This window comes from Ooceraea biroi, chromosome 8, assembly GCF_003672135.1.
Source record: "Ooceraea biroi isolate clonal line C1 chromosome 8, Obir_v5.4, whole genome shotgun sequence".
NCBI classification, from domain to species: Eukaryota; Metazoa; Arthropoda; class Insecta; order Hymenoptera; family Formicidae; genus Ooceraea; species Ooceraea biroi.
In genome coordinates, this window is record NC_039513.1 from 3,459,279 (window position 1) to 3,484,125 (window position 24,847).

A 24,847-nucleotide genomic window follows, 5' to 3' on the forward strand; every position below is an offset into this window, starting at 1 on the left:
GATGCCGGGATGCGCTGTACGCGGGACCACGCCACGCCAGCTTTAACAGGCTGCTTTCACACCGAAATCACGCCGCAGCGGGAGACGCACCGTGGGGATGCAGCGTGCCTGGTTGGTCCTGATCTGCATCTCAAGCGCGCGAACGCGACACCTGCCTTTTTGGCATTCGGGATATTTACTCGTAAAACAAAAATTATGAAATGCGAGTTATATAATACATTCGCAATGTTAGGTACACTTAGGTAACTTGGGCATTTAGTTAATAACCCTATGTTGTAACATGAAATATTCAATAGTAATTAATTTTATCCTGTTTTTGAAATAACATAAAATGAAATTCTTGTTCCACTTTTATTTTACAAAATAAGACTTATTAAAAAATGTTTTTTCGAAGAGTCAATAATCTCGATTAACTAAATCTCGAGAATAATAAAATTCGGGAAAAATAAAAAGTATATAAGCAAAAGGTAGATTTGAAACGAAATTTTGCTCGAGCTTCGTCTGGATTAATCGATGAGCCGGATTTAGATTATTAGCGAGCAATCTCGGAACGATGATAATTTCATGAAGGATCGATTGAATATTTATCAGCGACGTTTCCGAACCGCTTCCCCTCGCCCGGTAATTAGTCGTCGCCCCCCGAAATAGCGGCTTTCTCGTCAATATCGTAACACTGTCCGCTGACGGTCGACGACCTCGTGCACCATATAACTGGTGTATTTCGAGCAAATTTCCAGCTAAATCTTAATTCGCTTCAACTTGCTGCGAGTGCGAGTGCGCACGAACATCTGATCGTCTTACGACATCGCGGAAAACAATTTCGTAATCGTAATGTGTTGCATTTTTCTTGCCGAGTCACATGCACGCGTTTTGCATTCCGCGTTTCGCTCCTTCCTGAATGATTTACACGCTCGACGACACAAAGGCACAGCCTATCCGTTCGCCGATCGGGTTCCATTGAACTGAAGCTTATCACATATCAATAATTACACAAAAATAATCAAAAAGTATCGTGAGCAAATCAGATTGTTACTAGCATTTATCATTTTCAAATGTGATTGCCTGGTATAACGATTGAGCGACAGGCAACCTGCGAATAGCAAGAGACATTTACACAATTATCTCGAAGATGTAATATTTTTAGAAACATGCGAAATGTCATAAATATGTAAATATGTAAAAAGTGGTATTAACGAGCGTAAAATTCAAAATGTGGAAAGCGACATGATTTCCTGTAGAAAGAAATATTTTTTTTTAAATAATCTTGTCTCACATTACACGTGTGTACAAAATGAGAATTTTTAAAAACATTTTCAGTTCAAAGAATATCTAAAATACCAACGATGCACTTTTGCAGGAAGAATACAAAGAAAAAAATTATATGACGTGCAGCAATACTCGCTCTTTTATTGTCTGTGAACGCTGCTTAATTCGAATTCCGCACAAAGGCACAAACATCTGATGGAAAAGAACCTGCCGAGGCCTGCAGGGCCCACGTCTACCCTTCAGGCTCGAACCTAATTCATCTCGGAACCCCGCAGATCATGCCATCATCTCTGGCTGTCTCTGCTAATGCGACAGTTCTGAGAATTTCAGGAACGATGCATCTGTCACCCATAGTTCGCTACAAATACTGATGTTTTCTCAAAGCGAAGTCCACTAGGAAAAACCCTTCGAGACATCAGCTTAAGAGTGGAAAATTATTCGTGATTTTTAAGTCATCTGTGAAATCATCCATGAAGTGACTTGATGCGGAATTTTTATATCTCTCTTGTTCTAAATGGCAAAATATATAATTAATGTAAGAGGAAACATCTCTAAAATCTCTCAAATATAATTTTTCTCTAGTATAGCTCTAGTGCTCATATCTAAATTGTTATTAAATAGTTACTAAAATATTAATGAATGTGTAATACATTATATTACTATTGTACACGGTTATATATACACACACAATTAGTTTCTTCATATATTACTTGCAGTTTATAATATTTTCAATGTAATTGTCTCACAAAATTCTTAATGTTTTTTGCCTCTTTAGTGGTTTTTTGCCTCTTTAACGGTTTTGTGTCTAATTTAATATATTCAGCTTGCTCTAACATATGATAATATATGATAAATTATGTTACACGAAGTGTGTTCACATTTCGCTTCTAGCTCATTAAAAGTAGATCATTTCTATTCATGTCTTACTCGTACTTTCAAAACTGACCAGTCGTAAACACCTTGCATTGCTGTGACATGTGTTTGTCACCTACTTCTACGAGCGTGATTTCACAAATTTGTACCGCAATGGTGAAGGACACCTCCAGCTGTTAAGGCTGGGCGAGTCACACGTAGATAGATAAAAATAATAAGAGTCTAAGAAAGTGAACGAGCCGTAAAACGGTACCGAGTTTCTTGAGTTCTGTCAAGCATATCAGCAGCAGCAATATATGCGTATCAAGTAACATAAGTGCTGGTTTCGAGTTTATTTACGCAACTTCACCGCCGCGTGCATGTAGGTTTTCATTGGTATGTACGATAAATAAAGAAATAAATAAGAAGAATTTTACGCTATCTGGCATGCCGTATCACAGACGAGAAATCTATTTAAATTCTAATGAAGAATAAAAGATAAAACTGCAATTCCAATCGCATAAATAAAGAACGGGAATTTAACGAACACAAACTAACATGACACATTATTCATATGAATAGAAACCGGCATAAACTCTAGCAAGAAATTTCTGCTTCCATTATTTAACACATAACAAGTATATTTTACGAAGTTATACAGTTAAAACGCAAACTCGATTTCTCTCTCTCGAAATTTTTGGTAAATATTTTAAAATATTTTTTTAACATATCTCGCAAATGTCTCTGTCTTTGTCGTACCACCTGCTGCTGTCGAAAGATTTCTAAGCCTTGAAAAAAATATAAAAGCATATAAAAAGAGCGTTTGAATCGGACGTCAATTTTATAAAAACGTAGAACTTGGAATTTCATCGCAACGACAAAAACAATCTGCCGAAGGTTGATGATTCCGCGTGAACGAGTTTGCCGTGTTTCTTTGGCGGAGTTTTTTCCCCCAACACTTCAGATACGACAAGATTCCTGCGCTGATCGATAATGTACCTGTACATCACCTGAGAAATAGCATTGTGACCGGAACGTGACAACCAAGTAGAAAACCAACACACACACACACACACACCTACACTCTCTTTCTCGCGAGAAAACTCGTTCCTCGCCTTTGGTAAATTTATAACGTAGCGAGAGATCTATCGCGCGTGTTTCCAGTTTTGCGCAAAGAATTACTCGTGACTCACGCTCGTGACCGCACGAACTTTATCGGTATTTTTATTGCCGCAACGCGCGGTAGTCACGTTCGCGATACATTACTGCTACTGTAAGTCGATAACGCTAATTTCTTTGGCATAAAAACGGTGTTAAATTTAAAAATGCTCAATTTCTCCATGCTTCGTACAAATGTGTCATTGTTCATAAAATAAATCAATATACTTAGCGAATATAGAAGATTTGCAAAAAATCATTCAATCGAATTTCCATTAAAAAAGAGTATTTCAGACGAGATATCTTGGATTTGCACTAAATAGATATCATCGAATACATATATGTTCTCGTATATGTGATCGCAAAATACATGACATATATAACTTATCTTTAATTATTTCGGTTTTACCAGATCGTCCTCGATATGTTCATAAATAAAGCGAGAAAGTCAAAAAGAAACGTGAACTAATCAATTCTCTTCTATTGTTTCTTAACCTCATGACCTAATATTTTTGCCGGCGATGTTCTAAATGAGAAAACGGTGAACTACCAAATATAACGTGAACCATGTAACTTGAGCATCTCGATTATTCATTACAATCAGGCGATCCTATTTTATTCAGTTTCAGAGTTGTTTTATAAACTGGATTTATGAAAAAGACGCCTATAGGAGACGATTACGATAAATTCTTAATTAATTATCATTTTTTTAAGACTATATCGCGACTATTCTGAACCTGTCAAACAAGAATAATCAATACAATCAAACGAGTTCAATTTCACGTACCTCGTTCGTTTCTTTGCAGGGGGAAGGCACTTTGGCGGCGAGTTCCCGCAGAAGGAGATCCTCGGTGCTTCTCGCAGCGGTCGCACTTCCGGGACCGTCGTCCGCGCTACGTGCAAGAACGGGGGTAACGTTCTCCTCACCGCCGTCCTTCTCCCTCGAGCGTTGCTCGTGCTTCGAGAGCAGCTCGCGCTGCTTCTGGAAGAACTCCGGCTCGCTGAAGCACTTCTCGAGGCTAGCGGCGCGCTGGAGGGTCGTCGGCGAGCTCGGGGTCGAGCGCGAGAACTCGAGCTCGTCTCGCAGCAGATTCTCCGCGCTCTTGTTGCATATTCGTGGCGGATCCTGGTCGCGGAAGGTCCTGCGCTGACCCTTCGATACCTCGCACATCGCGCGTTAACCCACAAATACTCGTCGGGAAGAAGCGCCGCGACGCGCGTCCAGCATCGTTCTACGCGGACGAGTCCCGGACGAACCTGAAAACAGTTCCCCAGATTATTTCCTCCCGATTACTCGTTGCACAAGAATATCCCCGTCTCAGTTGTGCTATTCTCAAATTTACCGTGTATGCAAAATGCGTTACGCGTGATGACTGTGAGAGATACACGAATTTCCGCGCTACTGCAGTTCGTTGTCACTTCTTCATTTTTTAACCGTTTGTTGACGGTTCACTTTTACACGATACAGGCAACGCCTGGATCATAAATCATCCGGAGGGTGATTTACCTTCGGTTGGAAAAATTAATATACCTCTCAACGCAAACGGCCATTCGATCTAACGAAAATATTCACTTTCGGCGTTGCAAAAATCTATTTCGATACACTCTCTCGATCCCCTCGCTTCTCGCGATCGCGCGTGATACTCGCTACTCCGCTTCAAGGTTAGGATAGTCGCGAGCGCGCGATAACAAAATAAGCGGGCGATAATCGAGCAGAGCAGATGCATACCTGTCCAAACGCGCTGTTTCGGTGCGATCGGGTTGCCTCGAGCCTTCCCGGAGGACGTGGAACACCCACTCCGTCCTCGCGACGCGACGCGCAGACACCACCACCGCAAGACTATTTCATCGCAAGGGACGACCACCCCGCGTGCGTCATGCGGAAGGACATCTGTTGCCCCTTGCCCGCGACACCCCTCCGCGCGATCGGCGGGACGCTTTCCCCTCTCTTTTCCGTCCTCGGGATCGTTACGCTCGTACCACGCACGCGTGATGTACAGGGTGGCGCGTGAAAAAGAGTGTCGATGGCAGTCATCGTCGATGAATAACGTCGAGCGTTAAGTTGGGTGTGAAAATCCACCAGCGGGGAGCACGTTTTCTTTTTGCAACAAAATCAATGCAACGTGAAGGAAGATACTGCAGGAAACAAAATATTATTCCAAGAGACTGAAATATACAGGGTGTCCCGGGTTTTAACCGACAAACTGCGGGAGCATATTCTACTAGTGGAAATAAGAAAAAATTCTTATATCGAGTTTGCTTAGAAATGCTTTATTACAAAGTTATAAACCAATATTGAAAAGAAATATGAGATAAGTAACAACGGAACATAGTGTAGAATTTGCAAGGTCGAAGATGTTTATGTTACGTGTATTCACGTGTATTCATGTTCACTATGTTGAAACGATTCAGTACGATTGTTACTTTCACAACAGTAGCTGTTAGATTTCAATCGTCGTGTGAACTAGCAATTACTATCAGAATGCCAAAAGTGTTTTCAAATGAGGAATACACCGATATTCATTTCGTGTACGGATTCTGTGACGGAAATGCACGAGCTGCCGTACGAGAGTATCAACGTAGATTTCCTAACAGGAGAGTACCAGATAGATTTAAAGCAACGAATTACTAATTCAGTTACTGAGATGCAACAAAATTTTCAGGAATGTCGTACCGTAACAAATTCTGTACTACGTCGGTGTCTAGCTTGTATCGATGTGCAAGGACAACATTTTGAAATGCGTCACTAAATCATTGCGTAGATAATTTTTATTTTTGTGAAAAAATCCGTTGTTACTTGTCTCATATTTCTTTTGAATATTGGTTTATAACTTTGTAATAAAGCATTTCTAAGCAAACTCGATATAAGAATTTTTTCTTATTTCCACTAGTAGAATATGCTCCCGCAGTTTGTCGGTTAAAACCCGGGACACCCTGTATAACTCTTTGAAATGTAACTCCTAAACGTCTCTGATTGAACGAATTATTCTCTTTTTTTCCTCACAGAGCTTGTTTTATTTTGCTCGGGATGCATACGCGACTATCGCCAGTCCGTATCCGCGGTTCAAGATAAAGAGCAAAGGGCGCTTTTGTAGCTGTGTTGTGCGAGAGGGTCCTCTGAAAATGATTTGCGTCACTGATGCACTTATTATCCTTCTGTCTCTCTCCGTGTCTTTCCACCCCACCTTTCACTGTCCTACCTCCCTTTCGCCTTTATTATTATCATCTTCTCCTTCTCTCTTATTACCCCGCCGCCTTTCTCTTTCTCGTTTCAGTTTCGCTTCTACCGCGATCCCCTTATCTCGCCGATTCACGCTCCCTTCCTGCCTGTCAATATTTTTGTTGCGCCTCTCTTTTCTCTTTCAGCGGCGCTTCTTCTAACCTTCGTCGTTAAAAGAATTATAGGTCTCGTCGCGAACGTTATGCCCAGGAGGGTGCATGGGCGAGACGGCGATGACGGCGGTGTCGCGACGGCGCCTAAAATGCTCGTGCGTCAATCGATCCGCGACTTTCGTCGAAGGAAGCGTTCTTCGTCGCGCTCCGCGTCTCCGTTAGATGCCGGGAATTCGTCTCCCACTTCGCGCCAATTTAATTTTCCAAGTACAGAGTTCCAACCGCAAGGCGCGTTCTATAGAATCAATAATATAACATGCTCTTGCCTATTCTTGTCATGGATATTTTGAAAATGATCTTTACGAGTCTATAAGACGTCTCTAAATTTTCGATCGTCCCTTTTGATGACTTTCGATAACAAAGCACAACAATGAACGTTCTAGTCTAAAGATGACTTATTAACTATTAAAAACGCAATTTAAGATTTTTCTGAGAACCGCTACTATCGAAGCAATAACATAACCAAATAAAAACTTTTATCTTATTGGTATGCACTAAGGGTACGGTCCAAGTCACGCTTCGAAGCGCTTCTAGCCACTTTCCATCCTTTTCCTTCTGTCAAATGAGAAGAAGATAGAAAGTGTCTAGAAGCGCTTCGAAGCGTGACTTGGACCGTACCCTAAGTACATAATCGCGATCACCGAAATTTCTAAATATCAATCGTAGAATCTCTCACTAGTATTTTTATCAGCAATATTTTACCTGACACTTTGTCATCGGTGGCGTCTAATTTATACACTTATGTTCACCTGATTATTTCGGGTTTCGTTTAAATAATAATTAAGTATTAGTAGAGATATCCGTACATATTTCTGTAAAGGATATCGCGACATTCGCCGAATGGAAAGTGGTGCCATCGTACGTTACCATCAGTAAATGAGTCATTCGACGGATACTGAATTATCAGCACTATCACGATTGACTTGTCGTGGTAACCGGTCGAGCTTTGCGTTTCACTGCCGTGGATCTATTCTTCCCTCTTTCTATCTTTCCCCTCGATATCGGGATACCTGGTGCAACTTAGAAAGATATGATGCAAGCCAGCATTTGGAATTTGGTGACCACTTCTGTCAGGGTGAGTCGCGTATGAAGATATTTGCTGATCTGTCGCGGAATCATATGAGCGAGTGTTCACTTGGTTATGTCTTTCGTAATGTGCCACGAGACGTCCTTGCGCAATTTTCCTGAATAATTCATTAGAGAGAATCTTTGTAATTAGACTCGCTCCGATCGTCGGAGCTATCTTTCAAATTGCAAGACTCCAATCAGTTCTCCGAATCCGCATTATGACATAAAGTTGGCACCATAGGTTGGTTATGTCATTGCTTCTTCTCTCTTTCTCTACATCAGTTCTGGATCTGTTCTTGTTAGCTTGTTAGTACTGCTCTTACTCTTTCTGCACTAAAAAATATGCATAATTAGATGCTAATTAGAAAAAAAGACAATGACGAGACAGTGACATTTATTTTTTGTTTTATATATGGATTTCTTAAACGAGAATTAATTCATGTAATTTATGTAAGTTCTTACGCAAAAAGATTTAAACATCTGTATTATGCTTTTATCATATATTGTTATTAATATTTCTGTTCCTTCCTTGCATGTAGCAACAATTTTTCTTGTCAAATATACTTACTAATACAGTGTTTGTATTGTCTACTTAGCCAACATGCATAAAGCGTGTTCTCCCAGGCATGACAGCTGCTCAGCAGCGAAGGTATGCCAGCACAATGGATGCAGATTTAGTGGTGATCGGAGCTGGCCCTGGTGGCTATGTAGCAGCGATTAAAGCTGCACAGCTGGGCATGAAGACCGTATGTGTAGAGAAGGACCCAACTCTGGGAGGCACGTGCCTCAATGTTGGATGCATTCCGTCAAAATCACTTTTAAACAATTCACATTACTATCATATGGCACATAGTGGAGATCTGTCAAATCGAGGAGTTATAGGTAGATTGAGCTCAATTTTGCTAAAGTTTTGTTGGAGCTACTTTTATTGTTGTTTCTACTATTTTAATAATAAACACTGATGGTCTCTCGTAGTATCAAACGTTAAACTTGACCTCGAGAAACTCATGGAGCAGAAGAGAAACGTGGTCAAGGCGTTGACTGGCGGAATAGCGGGCCTGTTCAAGAAGAACAAGATCGAATGGGTCAAGGGTCATGGAAAAATTACTGGCAAGAACCAAGTCACCGCTTTAAAGCCTGACGGATCGGTAGAATCGACCATTAACACCAAAAATATCGTAATAGCGACTGGTAGTGTAGTTTCACCTTTCCCTGGCATTGAAATCGACGAGAAACAAGTTGTCTCGTCAACGGGTGCGCTATCGCTGAGCGAAGTTCCCAAGAGGCTCATTGTCATCGGTGCTGGCGTTATTGGATTGGAGTTGGGCTCGGTTTGGCAGAGGTACGCGTCTAAAAGTACGTGTCACCGGTGACAAGCAATACGCTTTCGCTCATACGTTGTCGCTTTTATAGGCTGGGCTCTGATGTAACGGCCATAGAGTACATGCAGACGATCGGTGGTATGGGCATAGATAGGGAAGTCAGTCAGACCTTGCAAAAGGTCCTCGCGAAGCAGGGTCTGAAATTCAAGCTGGGAACGAAAGTCATGAGCGCGAGCAAACGTGGCAGCGAGGTTGTAGTCTCCGTCGAGGATGCGAAGGATCCCAGCAAGAAGGAGGAGTTGGCGTGTGAGGTATTGTTGGTATGCGTCGGCAGGAAACCGTACACGGACAACTTGGGCCTCGAAGACATGGGCATCGAAAGAGACGAGAAGGGGAGGATACCTGTGAACAATCGGTTCCAGACGGTAGTACCTAGGTAAATGAATGAAAGTGGATATTAAATATTTTCTCTTGATCTTTCCTGATATTTCTGACTGAATAATTTCCTTGCCTGTTAAATTTGCAGTATTTATGCTATCGGAGACTGTATTCACGGACCGATGTTGGCTCACAAAGCAGAGGACGAGGGCATAATCACAGTGGAGGGTATTACCGGAGGTAATAATCGCCGCGAAAATAACTCACAAATAATGTTAAACACGCAAAGTTCTTTCTTCTTTCATGTAATCAAATGTAAATCGCTTTGATTCGTAATATAGGTGCTGTTCACATCGACTATAACTGCGTGCCGAGCGTGATATACACGCACCCCGAGGTGGGTTGGGTCGGCAAAACGGAGGAAGATTTGAAGAAGGAGGGTATTGACTACAAAGTCGGCAAATTCCCATTCATGGCAAACTCTCGAGCCAAGACCAACATGGAGACCGACGGTTTCGCCAAGGTGCTTGCCGACAGCAACACAGATAAAATTCTAGGCGTTCATATGATTGGCCCGGTTGCGGGCGAGCTCATTAATGAGGCAGTTCTCGCGATGGAGTACGGTGCCAGTGCCGAAGATGTTGCACGCGTATGTCATGCACATCCGGTAAGTATTTACCTTGTATATTTACTATGTGATTCACGACAGAATCATCAAAGTCAACTACGCCAAGTGATTGATTCTATATTAGTATTATTGAGGGAAATTTGAGAAAAATTTGAAATTGTTCTCTTAGGTATGCTTCATGATTTGCATGTTTTTTTTACAGACATGCGCCGAAGCACTCAGGGAAGCTCATTTGGCAGCCTACTTCGGCAAACCTATCAATTTCTAAGTTTCCGTGGAGGATGAGCAAATTATGCACTCGTTAGTCCATACATTCACCGCGTTTAGAGTCGATCGAGAGTGAATGACCACTTACGAATTTCACCGGACAATCGTATCGCGCAGATACGATCTTTGCGGATACGATTTTTGCGCACGGCGAGAACGCGGCTCCATCGACTTCTCATCGTAGCCTGAATCTAGTCTACGTGTCAGCGTCACGTATGAACGTATCGCGCTAATTATAGCGCGTCGCCGCTACATCGTCGCATAAGAAATTACATTTGTAAATAAAAGTTGGAAACTATGCGGAGATAAAATGGATTTACCTCTGCCCACTGACTATTGTATTTATTACAAATAAACAAGAGATGGGGCAACCAAATTTTTCAAATAGTTTATTCTGGAAAAACCCGAAGAAAACAATCAAGATGCATTTACGGTGATATTAAATAAGTCAATTTTGAAATATTAAATTGCAAATGTGATCTGCGATTTTCTCAATTTTAATATTCACTGTCTAAACGAAATATAATTCTTGTTGTATCGCTATTGTATTTGTATCTAAATATAAGAATTTGTATAATTTACTATTGAATAGTATTATTTGCAATTGCAAATCTTAATCAACTTTGCCGTAAAATTCAATTATTTGAAAATCAATTATTTTTATTTACTGTTCAATTGTACTATTTCAAAATGACACTGTATAATCCGCTATTTGATCGTTTCAAGAATTAAATTTCTGATACTACCTCAGTTTCTAATCTAGGACAGTGGAGACTCGTAGCGGGAATTTTTAGAACTAAGTTTAGCAAGCCCATCAAAAATACGGAAGCGAGACATCGTATATATCGAGTAAATTTGTTGCGAGATAAATATTTTCATTATTAATTAATGGCTTTTGCTGGTGAATCATCACCTGATAAGCTCGCAACCAACAAAAATATTAAACTCAGTACTCGATCCTTAAAGTCAGTTATATCGTCCAGAAATCAAACGCAAAGTTGAAATTACCATTTCTTTGAATGGCTACTTAGCGAATTTTGCCTGTCTTGCAAGTGAAAAATTTAGATGAGGGTCTTGATTTTAATCTAACAGGAACATGAGGTTCGTAATTACATTTCTTCTGTCAAATAAAACACTTATCGTGTAACAATGAGATAACGTTCGCGATACTTTGGCAGCTAACCTCAAAATGAGTTACAACAAGAAAGTGGCGTACTTCTACAACCCGGAGGTGGGTAATTTCCATTATGGACCAGGCCATCCCATGAAGCCTCATCGACTATCCGTGATCCACAGTCTGGTGTTCAATTATGGTCTCCATAGGAAGATGCAGATGTACAGACCCTACCGTGCGAGCACTCATGACATGTGTCGCTTTCACTCGGAAGATTACGTGGAGTTCTTACAGCGTGTGACTCCACAGAATCTGCAGGGGTACACCAAATACCTGAGCCACTTCAATGTAGGCGACGATTGTCCAGTATTTGATGGCCTGTTTGATTTCTGCTCCATGTACACCGGTGCATCTCTGGACGGTGCTACCAAGCTGAACAATAACTGCTGTGACATCGCCGTTAATTGGAGCGGTGGTCTGCATCACGCTAAAAAATTTGAAGCATCTGGTTTTTGCTACATCAATGACATTGTGATCGCTATATTAGAATTGCTTAAGTACCGTGCCCGAGTCTTGTACATCGATATCGACGTGCATCATGGAGACGGCGTACAAGAGGCTTTCTACCTCACCGATCGCGTGATGACTGTGTCGTTTCACAAATACGGCAATTACTTCTTCCCTGGCACTGGCGACATGTATGAGATCGGTGCTGAAAGTGGTAGATACTACTCTGTAAATGTGCCGCTCAAGGAGGGCATAGACGATGGATCTTACATCCAGGTTTTCAAGCCAGTGATATCTCACGTGATGGAGTTCTTCCAACCGACGGCAATAGTACTTCAGTGCGGCGCTGACTCCCTTGCGAACGATCGCCTCGGGTGCTTCAATCTCAGTACGAAAGGCCACGGCGAGTGCGTGAAATTCGTGAGAGACTTGAACGTGCCATTACTGGCTGTTGGCGGTGGCGGTTACACTCTACGGAACGTTGCTAGATGCTGGACGTATGAAACATCGTTGCTCGTGGATGAGCAGATCAGTAACGAATTACCGTACACGGACTACTTAGAGTACTTCGCGCCAGACTTTACACTGCATCCTGAGGTGGTAACCAGACAGGACAACGCCAACAGCAAGCAGTACCTTGAAGCGATTACGAAGCATGTGTACGACAACCTCAAGATGATTCAGCACTCACCTAGCGTGCAAATGCAGGATGTACCATGCGATGCATTACCGCCCGAGGAAGAGAGACAGCCAGAACCGGATCCGGACTCGCGGCAGAATCCACAGGACACAGATAAAATTGTCGAGCCGGCGAACGAGTATTACGCCGGTGACAAGGATCAGGACAAGATGGACGTGACCGACTCGTGATGAGGAAGAGCTGGTATTACGATTTAAAAGACTGCGAGTCGCTCGGAAACATTCGATCTCACTTTTTCACACATTTTGGATGGATATTTCATTCGAACGTTGATTTAATGACAAGTTCAAGAAAAATGTCTTTGAATACGCCAAAACTGTCCCTCTTCTTTTTTAGACAATTCTGTTTTTAAACGATCAGTTCGAGTACTTATTATTATAATGTAATAGTAATATAAAATAGTAAATAGTATATACTAATTAAATTTGACTTCTGAAGACTTTTTATATCGCAGATAAAATGACTGTAACAGACATGAGAACGCAATCAATCAATTAGATATAATGTGCATATATAATACTACACTGTATATATAAATTGAACTGTTTTATAAAATAATAATAAAGTATGGACTTTTTTATTGAACAAAGAAAAATCTGGACTTTTGAATTCATTAATGAATAGATATGCATATATACCCCAGGGAAAAATTTGCTTATCCATTATTAAGAAATTAATATTAAGGCACCAACGTTCACCCGTTAATTGAAGAAATAACGCGGTACTATCAATTAAAAATATCGGAATATTAAATATCCATTAGGCAAGTTTATTCTTTTATATCCGACAGCGGTATCCGTATTGTCTACAATGGTACAACAACGACGATGAGGACGATTAATAGCGGTAATAGCGTAATAGTAATAGCAATAACGATAACGTTTTTTTTTGTATCTCTGTTCGGGGCTATCTTGCTATATCACAGAGAACTTAAACCTTCGCGCGACACGATTTTATTTTCATCCGCCTTCTCTCTACTTGCTTGCAAAGTAGAAACGCAAAACTATTCTCCTTTTTCTTTTCCTCGGGAGCGGAGGTGGTGCTCCCCGCTCGGTAAGGACGCTAATGCGACTAATTGCAATAAATTAGGTATCTTAAATTAAGGCGCTTCGATTCTGTACAATATTCGTTATATTTTATAAACTCTAGAAAAAGTCTCGAAAAATAATACACGTAGAAAAATACTCACGGTACGAGGAACGCAAATACTCGATTCGACTTGTTCTTTGCAAAAACGGTGCAAAAGACTACCACGATGCAGAGGCAATGCATGCGTGCGTGTGTGTACACCGTTCGCGACGCACAACGCGTGGGTTTCGCCTGAGTAACGTTGCGCATAATTATCTTCGCCTTGCAGAGGACTCTATACTCTTCGAAGCTTGTGTGGTCATCAGCTCTCAGCTCCTTTCTCTCTTGTTTAAAATACGCGAAAATGTTCTTGCTTTCATTTAGTATGCGATGTGTGTGTCTCTACGAAGCGCGTGTGTATACGTGTATACAAAGTTTTTCAGTCTCATAGTAACAGCAATTCCATTTGGTGTTTAGTCCTCCATCGAACACTCTGCATATACTCCATCATATCGGCCATACGTCATACGACTCGAAATTATATACAGCGCGTACAACAAGGGGATATAATTAGTAGACAGTGCTGATTTCAGCGATCCTCGATATAAATCTCAAGACGTTCCTGCTGCATATTTTTTCGTTTTTGTCCTATAGAATTTGCTTGACTAGATGCTCTTGTTTTTGTTTCTCGCTCGGCTCGCGACTCCAAGAGCGTTCAATGGGTACGGTAGGACGTGTCGCCGGACAGGCAATACGATGTGGGACGGTGGTCAGTTACGTTTCAAAGTGCTTGTAAATGCTGGTCACGTACGTCATTACTTGTTGCCAGTCAGGTCGCTCGAGCTGACACATTTCACCAATGTTCTGCGAAAAAGATATTTTCCGTGAAGTCAGTTTCAACTTCGACTAAAAAAGCCAGTGCTAAGAAGTTTACATTACTTTGACATAACTTTAATATTAATAATTTTAATATTAACTTTAATATTATTAAATTACTTTGATACAAATAAATCTACGTAATATCTAGAAATATCGAAACACTTTATCTTGCTTCATGAATCACTTTCAATTTTTTCTATAAATTTCCCAAATACATTATTACGTCAAACATATATATTTGTCAATCGACTCACCAAAGTAGTAGGTATGCCAACGCTCTCGGCAGCGGAGAAGGCAATCGAGAAGTTGCGCCGCTTCTCGACCGGTGTCAACGTGTCGTACGGCACCTTGCGCGGTAGGTAGGAGTGCAGAATCGCGCATAATGCTAAACCGTCGTTCCAGGAACTGCTGAAGTTAGTTATATCAATATTCCGATACCCTACCGTCTTGTTCTGACACCACTTGAGCAAAGCGTTACGCTTGGACCCGCCGTTCTTGACCAAACCGCACAGAGGATCTTTACGTTCCGACAGATCGGTTACGCTATTTCGGCGCACGAAGTCGATCGCCTTGGCATTCAAGGCAGCCGAGTCTAACAGTTCACCTGGACTCAGAACTACCGACGCTGATTTTATTTCTGTTAATAATTAAAACAGACGAGATTAAATTTCACATAATATAAGAAATCTTGATATAAATATAAAGTATATATGACCATTACACACGCGCGCGCGCGGGCGAGTTTGTAAGATTTGGATTGAAAATTACCTGATATTGGTTTCTTTGCGATTGTAGATTGCGTTTTATTATTATTTGTCGAATTCGCTGTACAGATTAAATTGTTAATTTGTTGTTGATCCCTGAGGGGAGCCTTTAAAGACATAATATCCGTAGTCCCAATTGAATTAAGTGACGACGTGGAACTGCTACGACTTCCGGGTCCTGAAAGCGTAAAATAAATATAATTATATATATATATATATATATATATATATAATACTAAATAACTTTTTCTTTTAATTAATATATAAAATTAAGTGTGAATTTATTAAATCTTGTCACTGAACAAAAATTCCATTATTAAAATTAATTACGATATTTTGAAATAGTTTGTATAATTTCATAATTCATGTTACATTATCGAATAAATAATTCTATGGACGAAGTTTATTAACAATTAATTAAATACGTATTTTTACTTACCGGTTTTAGCTTGTTTTGTGGCATTCTCGATACTCTCGATCAAACATTTTACAGAAAGCCTCGAGTCCTGGCGCGAAATATTTGCCTTCCTACGAGCAGCGATTTCCTGTTGCACGCTCGTCAGTACGGACTGTTGTGTCTCCGTCGGTGTGCTGGCCGGCCTAGGAGGCGGTTGCTGTATCATTTTCTGGTTAGCTGGAAGATCAAGTATTCGTTACACTCGATTATCGAATATCGCAGTACGGTAACTAATTTCGAACAGTAACGAAAGCAAGTAAGCCAGAAAATGTTCGTACATAAACTGAAGCATAGGTAATCTCGATGAGTAAAATATCTGGGTGGTTTTAATTTTCTTAATTTACAATAGAAGATTATACTGATCTCGTACACATTAATTCATTAGGAGCGCAATGATCGATGACGGTAGTATACAGAAGCCAGTATAACGTGAGAGGTACTGAGAGATCGATAAACACAAAGAAAGCCGGGTGTAACAGTTAACCAAAGGACTGCACGAGCGACACGATTGTATAAATGCTAGCCACGAGAAGGTACGAAGATTTTGTACACTTTGCTTAGATCGGGGAGCCGGGACGGACAACAGTTCGAAGTTTTGGCGATACAAGCGTAGTCGTAGTTCCCACACTAAGAGAGCGACTTACGGTCGCAAGATTTGTCTATCTGCGAGCGCCGTCCCGGCGCCGTCCGAAATTCCACGTCTTCTACGATCGTCTCAAACTTTTCTCTCAAGGAAAACGTCCGTCCCACCGGTAGAACGTGCTTCTTGCAGACCGATTCCGAGTCCGCGATACTTTGCGAGGGCTTAGATTCCTCCTTCGTTGCGTTCGTCGCGCAAAGTTTACTGTCAGTGGAAGCTTCTTCGATCCGAGACTCATCTCCGTTTGCGTCATCAGCTTGTAAACTATCTTGCAGAAATCTCATGCGATTCAATCGATTCGTCTCGCTGGAGTATGAAGATGCTGATCGTTGCGATTCTTTGTTACACGCTGGAGCTTCGACTTGCTGCTCTGGATTAATGGAAGGATCGAGCAGCTCAGGGATCTTTGTTTGTCCCAAATGAGCACTTTTCTTGGTCATGAATACTTTTCTTGGTGCGCATACTGGAGTAACTGTGATCGGTGAGAGACATTTTGATGTAGACGAAACTTCAGAAGACACTTTAGAAGAGAGTGGATGTAATTTTCGCTTTTTTAAAGAATCATTTAATATACTGCAAGGAATTTTGGTTTTCTTTAAATCAATATTTACACTTTTCATGGATCTCGGTGATTTTATATCTACTTCAGGATTCGTGTTAGGCGAAGCTTTTGATTCCGCGAATGTATCAGAAATTTTTATGTCGTCAAACGTAAATACATTGGATGCAGATGTCGTCGTAATTTCGTTGTCATTAGTCACGAGTTTTGCTGTTGATGTTCGATTATTTTGCGATATTTCACGCTCCGTTTCGTTTTTCAGAAATACACTCGTTTTGGGGGAAGTTTTATGACTTTTATACTTCGTTCCATGCGATTCTTTTTTATCTCCCTGTACACTATCACGACCATCGAGCCTTTCTAACGATTCGGTACGACTTTCACCTTGCAACGCTGCAGGAGCTTTCGACTTTAAATTCGTTTCATCCAAAAGGTTGTCGATTATCTCGCAACTTGGTTTTGATTCGCGCTTTTTCAGGAACAGCCTTCGTTCGGACTTGTCGCTCTCTTTTGACCTTAAACTCACGGGCAACGTGTCCGGAAGCGCTCTCAAACACTTAGAATATGAATCTTCGCGTCGGTTTGGATTGTTCGACGCGGTTAAAATTTTGGTCGCATTTAGTGCTGCACTATCCAAAGAGGACGGACGTATTTCGACGTTAATCAGAGCAGACGAGCCTGTGCTGAACTGTGGACTGCTGTAGCTTCTCTGAAGTAGCTTTCCCATTTCCGGGTCTACCTCAAACTTCAAATCGTTCATCGCGCACTCGACGCCAGAAAATATGTAATCCTTCGGCACGAAAAATCGACTGTTCGAAATGTTAATGCCATACGAATCTCCGTCGGCGCTTTGTATGCCGCGAATATCCTTTAACAAGGAACTTTTGGCCATTGCGTTACTATCCGACGCGTTCGTAACGGTAACGTACAGTTTCGAGTAATCCTTCGTGATTTCTGGAGATTTATCCACTGCTTGGAGTGGACGTCCAATAGTCGGACTGTGACTGTTGTCCGATTTTAAGTCATCTAAATCTAAATAGAATTTGGAAGATTCGCTTTTCGTTACTTTTGTTGGTTGCTTCTCGTCGGTCGAACGTTCGTCTGCTTTACCCGAATTGCATTCGGTATACCATCCACCAACGTAAAAGGCGGGACACAATTCAATCTCCTCGCCGGAAATCAGTTTGTCTTCCAATTTGATAACTTCCTTGAGTGGAGTTGCACCGATCGCAGTGTTCGCGTTACCGTTCAGCAAGTCGACTCCACTCTGCGGGAGACTGGGAGAGACGACAACGATATTGGCGTCCTCGGATCTCGCTTTCTGTAAATCTCGGTTGTTCGCCACCATCTGCAGCACGCTATTTCGTAACGCGTGCTTCTTCTGATCGTAACGCCTCTTTATCGTCCGACCGCGTTTCAATATAACGCTCGTCGTTTTCCGTTTATTCCCGTTTGTAGTATCGAGTGCCTTGCAATAACTCACTGCAGTGCTATCTAGTACGCAGTCCGAGAAATTCCAGGAAAACAGGAACAATTATGAAATTAATAAAAGTCCTGCTACATGAAATATACAACTAAGCAAAAATAGAAAATCGAGGTTCGCTATAAACTGAGTTTTTCTTCCATCAAACAATATCCCTTCTTTCCGATATTTACTTTACGAGAGATCCTCGTGCGTTTTCTTTTTCGGAGAAAATATTATGTGTTAGTATATTAGTACATATACTACACGCAATATATTACAGGTATTTAACGCGTTATCGACTTGTGAAATAATTAATCTTAAATTCCAGATGCGTACACACGCGTTCGTATCGCAATATATAATACTACTACGTAACAGTTTTTGACTCAAGACAAGTCAATCGTATCAGCTGATGATTTACCTTTGGTAAGTTTTTCGAGCTGCGCCTCCAACACTCTAAGCTTATCTCTTTGCGCCTTGTTCTCCATGACGACGCGTTCTAGCTCGCTCTGGGCCTCAGTTTTGAAGTCGTTGGCGACTCGCACGGTCATTAGCAGATCCGTCTGGAACTGTTCCCATTCTGCGCTCTCATCTTGTCTCAGTTTACGTTCCTCGGCTAATGCGCGCTCCAACTCGTACAAGCGAGTTTGCGCCTCGCGTTCCCTTCGCTGTGTTTCGCTCAGTGTAGCCTTCAGCTCCCTTTTGTCCTCCAAATGTCGCTGGCACTGTTCCTGCAATTCTGACAGGGAGTCTCGAACCAGTTGCAGTTCCGTGCCCACAGATAGCCGCTCGTCCTTCAGCTGATTTAATCTGTACTCTAAATCGTCGATGGCGGACTTTGCGTTGTTGCGGGCTACCTGAAATTTCATTCACGCAGGAATAACTATTTTCTATCTATTTAAATTATAGATTAATTTAGAGACAGAGACAATTGAAGATCGTAGCAAAAATACCTTATATTCCTCCTGCAGCTGCGAGTACTGATCTCTCAGTCGATCGTGATCGCAGTGTGAGCGCGCCAACTGCTCTTGCAGTGCCGCCGTCTGCGTCTCCAGCGTGTCCTTTTCCCGTCTGGCCGCATCCAGCAACTCTTCCGCCTCGCTCTTGTTCTCCAGCTGCCTCGACTGCTCCAACTCCTCGACCTTGGCACGCGCGTTCTCCAGCAGGGTCGCTAGCCTGCTGATTTCTATGCTGCGATTCGCGCCCTCCTGCCTGGCTTCAGCCAATTCCATGTCTAGCTGTTTCCGTTCGACGTTCGCTGCGTCCACCGTCGCCTCTAGCAATTCGACACATTTCGTCAAGCGTTCCGTTTCCGTCGCGCTAGCGTCAGCGGTGGCTCTCAGACTCTTCAGTTCGTTAGTTAGTTCCTCTTGCTTTTGCAGCAGAGCCTCTCGTTCCTCTTGCGCGCTCTGTAATAGCGTAGATAGTATAGAACAAATGAGCAGCCTTTGCGTTTTTCCATGTAAATCTATATTTTATTTTAAGTGCGTACTTACTTTCAAGAGATCTACCAATTTCTGCTCCCTCTCCGTGTTGTAACCCTTAGATGCTTCTTGCGGCTGTTCCTCCCTTAAAAGCAGTCCCTGTAACGTGTCGACTTTAGATCGTGAATCTTCCAATTTTTCCGTCTGACGACACAGCGACTCCAAGAGGACTCCCTTCTCCTCTGTTAGCCTCTCGTTATCAGCTTGCAGTTCTGTTAGTTGCGCCTGTGTGACAAACATTAATTCGTTAAAAGCTACTCGGTCCTCCTCTTCTCGTATAATCAAGACAGCGCAGATTTATAGTATTAAAAGATACAAATACGAACCTGCAGGTCGCTCAATTCTTGAATAGTTGCTTGCAACTCCTCGTTCGTGGAATAATGCGTTTCCTCCATTTGCAGGATTCTATCCTGCAAACACGCAACGGAAACCTCCGATATTGAGCTGGAGGAGTGCTTGTCCCAGTCTGGTGTGGTACACTGCGCTCCTTCCTGAGAAGCACCGGTATTGTTCGTGGAGCCTTCATCCTGAGGAATAGCAATAGAGGCCGGTGCAGAGTTGTGGAGCCTCGAGGCATCCAGCAGCAACTGTTGCTTCTCCGAATCTGACAGCGGAGAATGTGCCACGTCCCTTAAGCGAACGCGAAGGGCCTCGTTCTCCTCCGTGAGACGTTCTAACTCCAGGCTGTGCTGCTCCTGCTCGTCAAACGAACAAATACACACATACCGTTACTCGATAACTTGCTAAGGACAGTACCAGGTCGACGGTAGAACAATTTCGAACGATGGCGAGCATAATGCGCCGCGCATTATCTCAACTTATCTAAACAGAAAATATTAGCATAGCTACACCGTCATGTTCGTCTGTTTACAATCATTACGATATAAACATGCGTCTAACAGCTATATTTGTATCACGTGGTTTACACGTTGGGGCCACAGTGTTTTCACACAACGCTGCAGAAGGCAGGGTACGCTCCTGAAACCATTGTGCGGAAAAAGTGGCCTAAAAGGCCACTTTAGAAGATGATCGTGAAGGCGTGGTGATGGCATCGTAATAGTAACATTCACGATTGTCCGTTAGGAAACGGGAAGAGAGAGAGCGAACAAGCTCGACGCGAGGACGCTCCGAGTTTCGCGCGCGTCGTCCCGCGAGGGGACTGACGCAGAAGAGCCGTGGCGAACGCCGGATTGGAGGTTAGAATCTACGATGCTACGGGCGGTCGAACGGCCGTGTCGCCGGTGTGTAACGTCGAACTCGCACAAGACGCGGCGATCGACGGGAAGGACGCCGCGGTTTACTGACACTCGAGCACGAGAGGCGGGCTTTACCGTGGGCGATGAGAAGCAACGCTTTTTCATATCGGATTCGCTCGGCTTCCCCGGCTTCCTCGCTTCCTACGTAAACATCCCCCCGCCGCGTTCTACGCCCTCTGGCTCCGTTTCCAAGCACACGAGAACGGCTCTTTTTTCCTTTTCCTGCCCTCTTCCCCTCCTTCTTCCTCTAACGCTCTAACGGTTACGTGTTGTCGGTTACACGAGTACCGGAACTGAAAATTCTGACATAATTCCGCCGAGCATACCGATTCTGATAATAATAGTCATACAAAAATATAATGACGTTTACACGTTTATTCGCTATGACGAAAACGCAATTATTGGCGCAAAAGCACAATTTTCCGCATTTGTAACGTAAAGAATTGCATTCGCTCAAAGTTAAGGGTTTTATAGGCTTCAATAACGACCAACTGTAAGGGGGGACCGTAAGAGGGATAACCGCAAGAGGGTGCCTATTGGGTAACAACTTTGCGGGGTAACTTTATAGAGCTAGTCCTTTCGAGCCGCGTGCTTTTACATTTTTCTTACCTGCAAAATGAAACAAGTGTGAGAACGGAACGATTACAGGGAGAAGAAAAATGCTAATGCGCAGGTAACAGGCCCGCGAATAATAGGGCTTTTATGTAACGTGTTCCCGACTTCCGAAAGAATGCAATGAATTCTTTAAGGAATTTTTTGGAGAAGCACGATTGTACAGACTATAAGAATCTTTAACGCTAAAAATGAGAGAATTATTATGAATTAAAATTTAACATAAACGACTTTCTTAATACAAATTGTTTAAACACAAATTAATTAAATATTAATAGGACGAATAAATCCAGAGTAAATCAGAGTATAATCTTTTATACAAAAGAGAATTAAAAAGATTAGAATAGCGTAAGAATTTATGCAATTTAACTGAACAAAGCAGTAAAGTATCTTCCTCTGTGTATCGATCTATTTAGGTGTAATTTGAATGCGCGAGAATATTTTTACAGCCGTTCGACGGTCGTCCTCGATCCTCATGTTGTCTTCCTTGTACGGTCGTAGAAACGCGAGAAGAGAGGGGACAGAGCGCAGGTACGCACGTGTGCAGCAGCCAGGTACGATGCACATTTATGAGGGGAAGAGAAAAATTAATGCGAGACGTCAACTGCGCGGATGAATCAGATCGACATTGCGTCGCTACATAACACGTTTATCGAGCACGTATTTCGTGGCGCAATCGCTGGTACTTTGCATTTTAAAGAATGAAATAATAATGACTGCGTTACGCGCGTTTAAACTACGCGTAATAGTTTATTTGAATAATTGCGATTATTACAGATTGCATAAATCGGTCTTTCGTGAAATAATATACTATGTCGAACCGATTATTATAATTAAATTATTATTAAATGAAAAGCGCAGGGAAGTTTTTATTTATATAAATCAGAGAAACGTAAAAAGGAAAGTTTATAAACGATATTAAAATCTTGCTCTTCTAGAGTTTCCTTCAGATTGTTTCGGCGTGTTGTGTTATTAGCCGTATTAAATTATAATAAAAGATTTCGCATATACACGCACACATCCGTATCAAGGTAAACGTATCCAAAATAGCGTCGCTAAAGTTGGCCTCAGTCATGTCGCACGAAATGAGGAGAAGGACGAAGGCGAGATATTACTCGTCATAAATACCGAATTGTGTGGAAACGGCTGTAGCGACACAATTTATTTATATACAATCGACTTTACTATTTCAAACTCTCGATATTAGATTATTAATCGATTTATCATTGATCTATGTAAGTATGAAGAGAGCTTTGGACAATAACGAGAAATAAAATATTAATTATATGCAGTAAAATGTTTCTGATTGCACCGTATATTTATATAGTTATTCTTGACAAGGGAAGGTTTTTAGGTGTTACACTCGGATTTCAAAAATTGTTTGCATGCAGGTAGGGAGGTCCCCAAATAGAAGAAAAAAATAAAAGTAGCGGCCCAAATGCATATTTGCGCGCTACGTGCGCAATTTTCGATGTTAGGTTAATTACTCAAAAATGCTATTTCCAATCGAATTCTTTACATTTTTTATTTCACCTAATGCACATTTATATTGCTTTGAATAATTTTGTGTGTGTGTGTGTGTGTGTGTGTGCGTGCGCGTATGTGCTTCTGTGTGCGTGTGTGACTTGTGTGTGTGCGCGCGCGCGTGTGTGTTTAGAAAATACGAGCGTCTAATGTAATCTCGTGCCGCGTGAGCACAGTCCGTATAAAAGGCCCATTGCCCAAAAATGGTATTTGCATCGTAACTGTTTTAATTTTTTACTGCAACTGCCAATGCACACAATTTGGAATAATCGTACATTGCGCAAATCGTAGTTTGCTCTTTCTGCGTGATTTATTGTATGCGACTTTAAATAGATTTGATCAGAATCCATAACGAGGACACAAAAGATCTGGTCAAGGGAGGTTTTTAATTCTTTCAGTTTTAATTTTGGTTTTGATTTCTTTTTAAAGCGTTGTGCATTAGGTGAAATAAAAAATGTAAAGAATTCGATTGGAAATAGCATTTTTGAGTAATTAACCTAACATCGAAAATTGCGCGCGTAGCGCGCAAATATGCATTTGGGCCGCTACTTTTCTAATTTTTCTTCTATTTGGGGACCTCCCTACCTGCATGCAAAAAATTTTTGAAATCCGAGTGTAACACCTAAAACCCTTTCCTTGTGAGACCAATTAATTATTTGTGAAGAATTATTTGAAAATCCCAAGAGCTTTAGTAATAGAGCACGACTTTTTAAGCTGTCTAATTTGCTTAAGACTTACCTTGAGGGAGGCAAGTTCAATTCGTAGCTCGCGCAAGTTCTGGGCATCGGAGGCGGCATCACGCAGGTTTGCTTCCAGTCTTGCACGATCCTTGCGCAAGGCCTCGATCTCGCGCTCCAGTTCCTGCATCCTGGAGGCCTTGGCAGGGCCCTTCGCCGTTGTCGCCGCTTTGGCGTTGGGCCTGGCCGGCTCCTTGTTGCCCAGGGAGCCGGCCCAATTATTGCCGGTCGGCGAAACGTCGCTTTTCGCCTCCAACGAGGAGGCGCTCGGCGCCTGGCGCAGCGACGCCGATTGCTGTTGCTGCGCCGATTGCTGTTGCTGACTGGGCTGTCCTCTGCGAAACAGCGATTTGAACTTCATCATGGTCACTTGACTTGTCACCGTGTTTTTCAGATGATCTTGCTCTCGCGGATGAGAGAGAGAGATAGAAAGAGGGAGAATGAAACACCGGGAAGAGCTCGAGGAGAATACGATAACTTTCTTTCACCGAGTCCCGTTGACAAGGAAGCTACTAGGGTGTTTTACGACCTGGAACGACCCTCGTCATCAACGGACGATAACATCGTCAACCGTTCCCGTTAGCGAGAGCTTCCAAGACTCGAATGAGGAGGAGGACGAGCGTGTCACGATCGTCATCCTGTGTCACGCCTCCACCGGTTACGAAGAATGGACGTAATCGTTGTTAGGTCACGCGAATACGGATCCCCGGCAACTATCACGAGTGCGGGCGTCTGATAAGGGCTCAGTT

At 42.2% G+C, this 24,847-nt stretch overlaps 4 protein-coding genes across 7 annotated transcripts in view; 2 read left to right on the forward strand and 2 right to left on the reverse strand.

Annotated features, from left to right (window-relative positions):
• The window catches only part of LOC105274842, a 35,341-nt gene extending 30,181 nt beyond the window's left edge, over window positions 1-5,160 (reverse strand). The window contains exons 1-2 of one of the 2 annotated variants that reach the window (XM_011331290.3): window positions 5,006-5,160; window positions 4,064-4,533 (exon numbers count right to left, since the gene is read on the reverse strand). In XM_011331290.3, coding sequence (XP_011329592.1) covers window positions 4,064-4,447 — 384 coding nt within the window. In that variant the 5' untranslated portion in view covers window positions 4,448-4,533; window positions 5,006-5,160. Of the gene's footprint in view, window positions 1-4,063; window positions 4,534-4,619; window positions 4,977-5,005 lie in introns of those variants that run through there. The other variant, XM_011331292.2, reaches the window with a different exon arrangement.
• Window positions 5,161-7,582: 2,422 nt separating this feature from the next.
• Window positions 7,583-10,707, forward strand: LOC105274839 (dihydrolipoyl dehydrogenase, mitochondrial). The gene is made up of 7 exons (XM_011331287.3): window positions 7,583-7,744; window positions 8,334-8,619; window positions 8,713-9,079; window positions 9,151-9,495; window positions 9,586-9,677; window positions 9,779-10,104; window positions 10,268-10,707. The coding sequence occupies exons 1-7, from the start codon at window positions 7,700-7,702 to the stop codon at window positions 10,331-10,333; spliced, it is 1,527 nt and encodes a 508-aa protein (XP_011329589.1). The 5' UTR covers window positions 7,583-7,699; the 3' UTR covers window positions 10,334-10,707.
• A 136-nt stretch (window positions 10,708-10,843) lies between these two features.
• On the forward strand, window positions 10,844-13,248 carry LOC105274838 (histone deacetylase 3). The gene is made up of 2 exons (XM_011331286.3): window positions 10,844-11,433; window positions 11,511-13,248. The coding sequence occupies exon 2, from the start codon at window positions 11,522-11,524 to the stop codon at window positions 12,821-12,823; it is 1,302 nt and encodes a 433-aa protein (XP_011329588.1). The 5' UTR covers window positions 10,844-11,433; window positions 11,511-11,521; the 3' UTR covers window positions 12,824-13,248.
• A 151-nt stretch (window positions 13,249-13,399) lies between these two features.
• The window catches only part of LOC105274836 (cytospin-A), a 48,151-nt gene continuing 36,703 nt past the window's right edge, over window positions 13,400-24,847 (reverse strand). Inside the window, exons 4-13 of one of the 3 annotated variants that reach the window (XM_026972099.1) lie at window positions 24,100-24,433; window positions 20,296-20,664; window positions 19,982-20,194; window positions 19,439-19,894; window positions 18,907-19,342; window positions 16,466-18,514; window positions 15,804-15,998; window positions 15,369-15,542; window positions 14,855-15,237; window positions 13,400-14,585 (exon numbers count right to left, since the gene is read on the reverse strand). In XM_026972099.1, coding sequence (XP_026827900.1) covers window positions 14,496-14,585; window positions 14,855-15,237; window positions 15,369-15,542; window positions 15,804-15,998; window positions 16,466-18,514; window positions 18,907-19,342; window positions 19,439-19,894; window positions 19,982-20,194; window positions 20,296-20,664; window positions 24,100-24,433 — 4,699 coding nt within the window. In that variant the 3' untranslated portion in view covers window positions 13,400-14,495. The remainder of the gene's footprint in view (window positions 14,586-14,854; window positions 15,238-15,368; window positions 15,543-15,803; window positions 15,999-16,465; window positions 18,515-18,906; window positions 19,343-19,438; window positions 19,895-19,981; window positions 20,195-20,295; window positions 20,665-24,099; window positions 24,434-24,847) is intronic. The other 2 variants (XM_011331282.3, XM_026972098.1) reach the window with 2 other exon arrangements.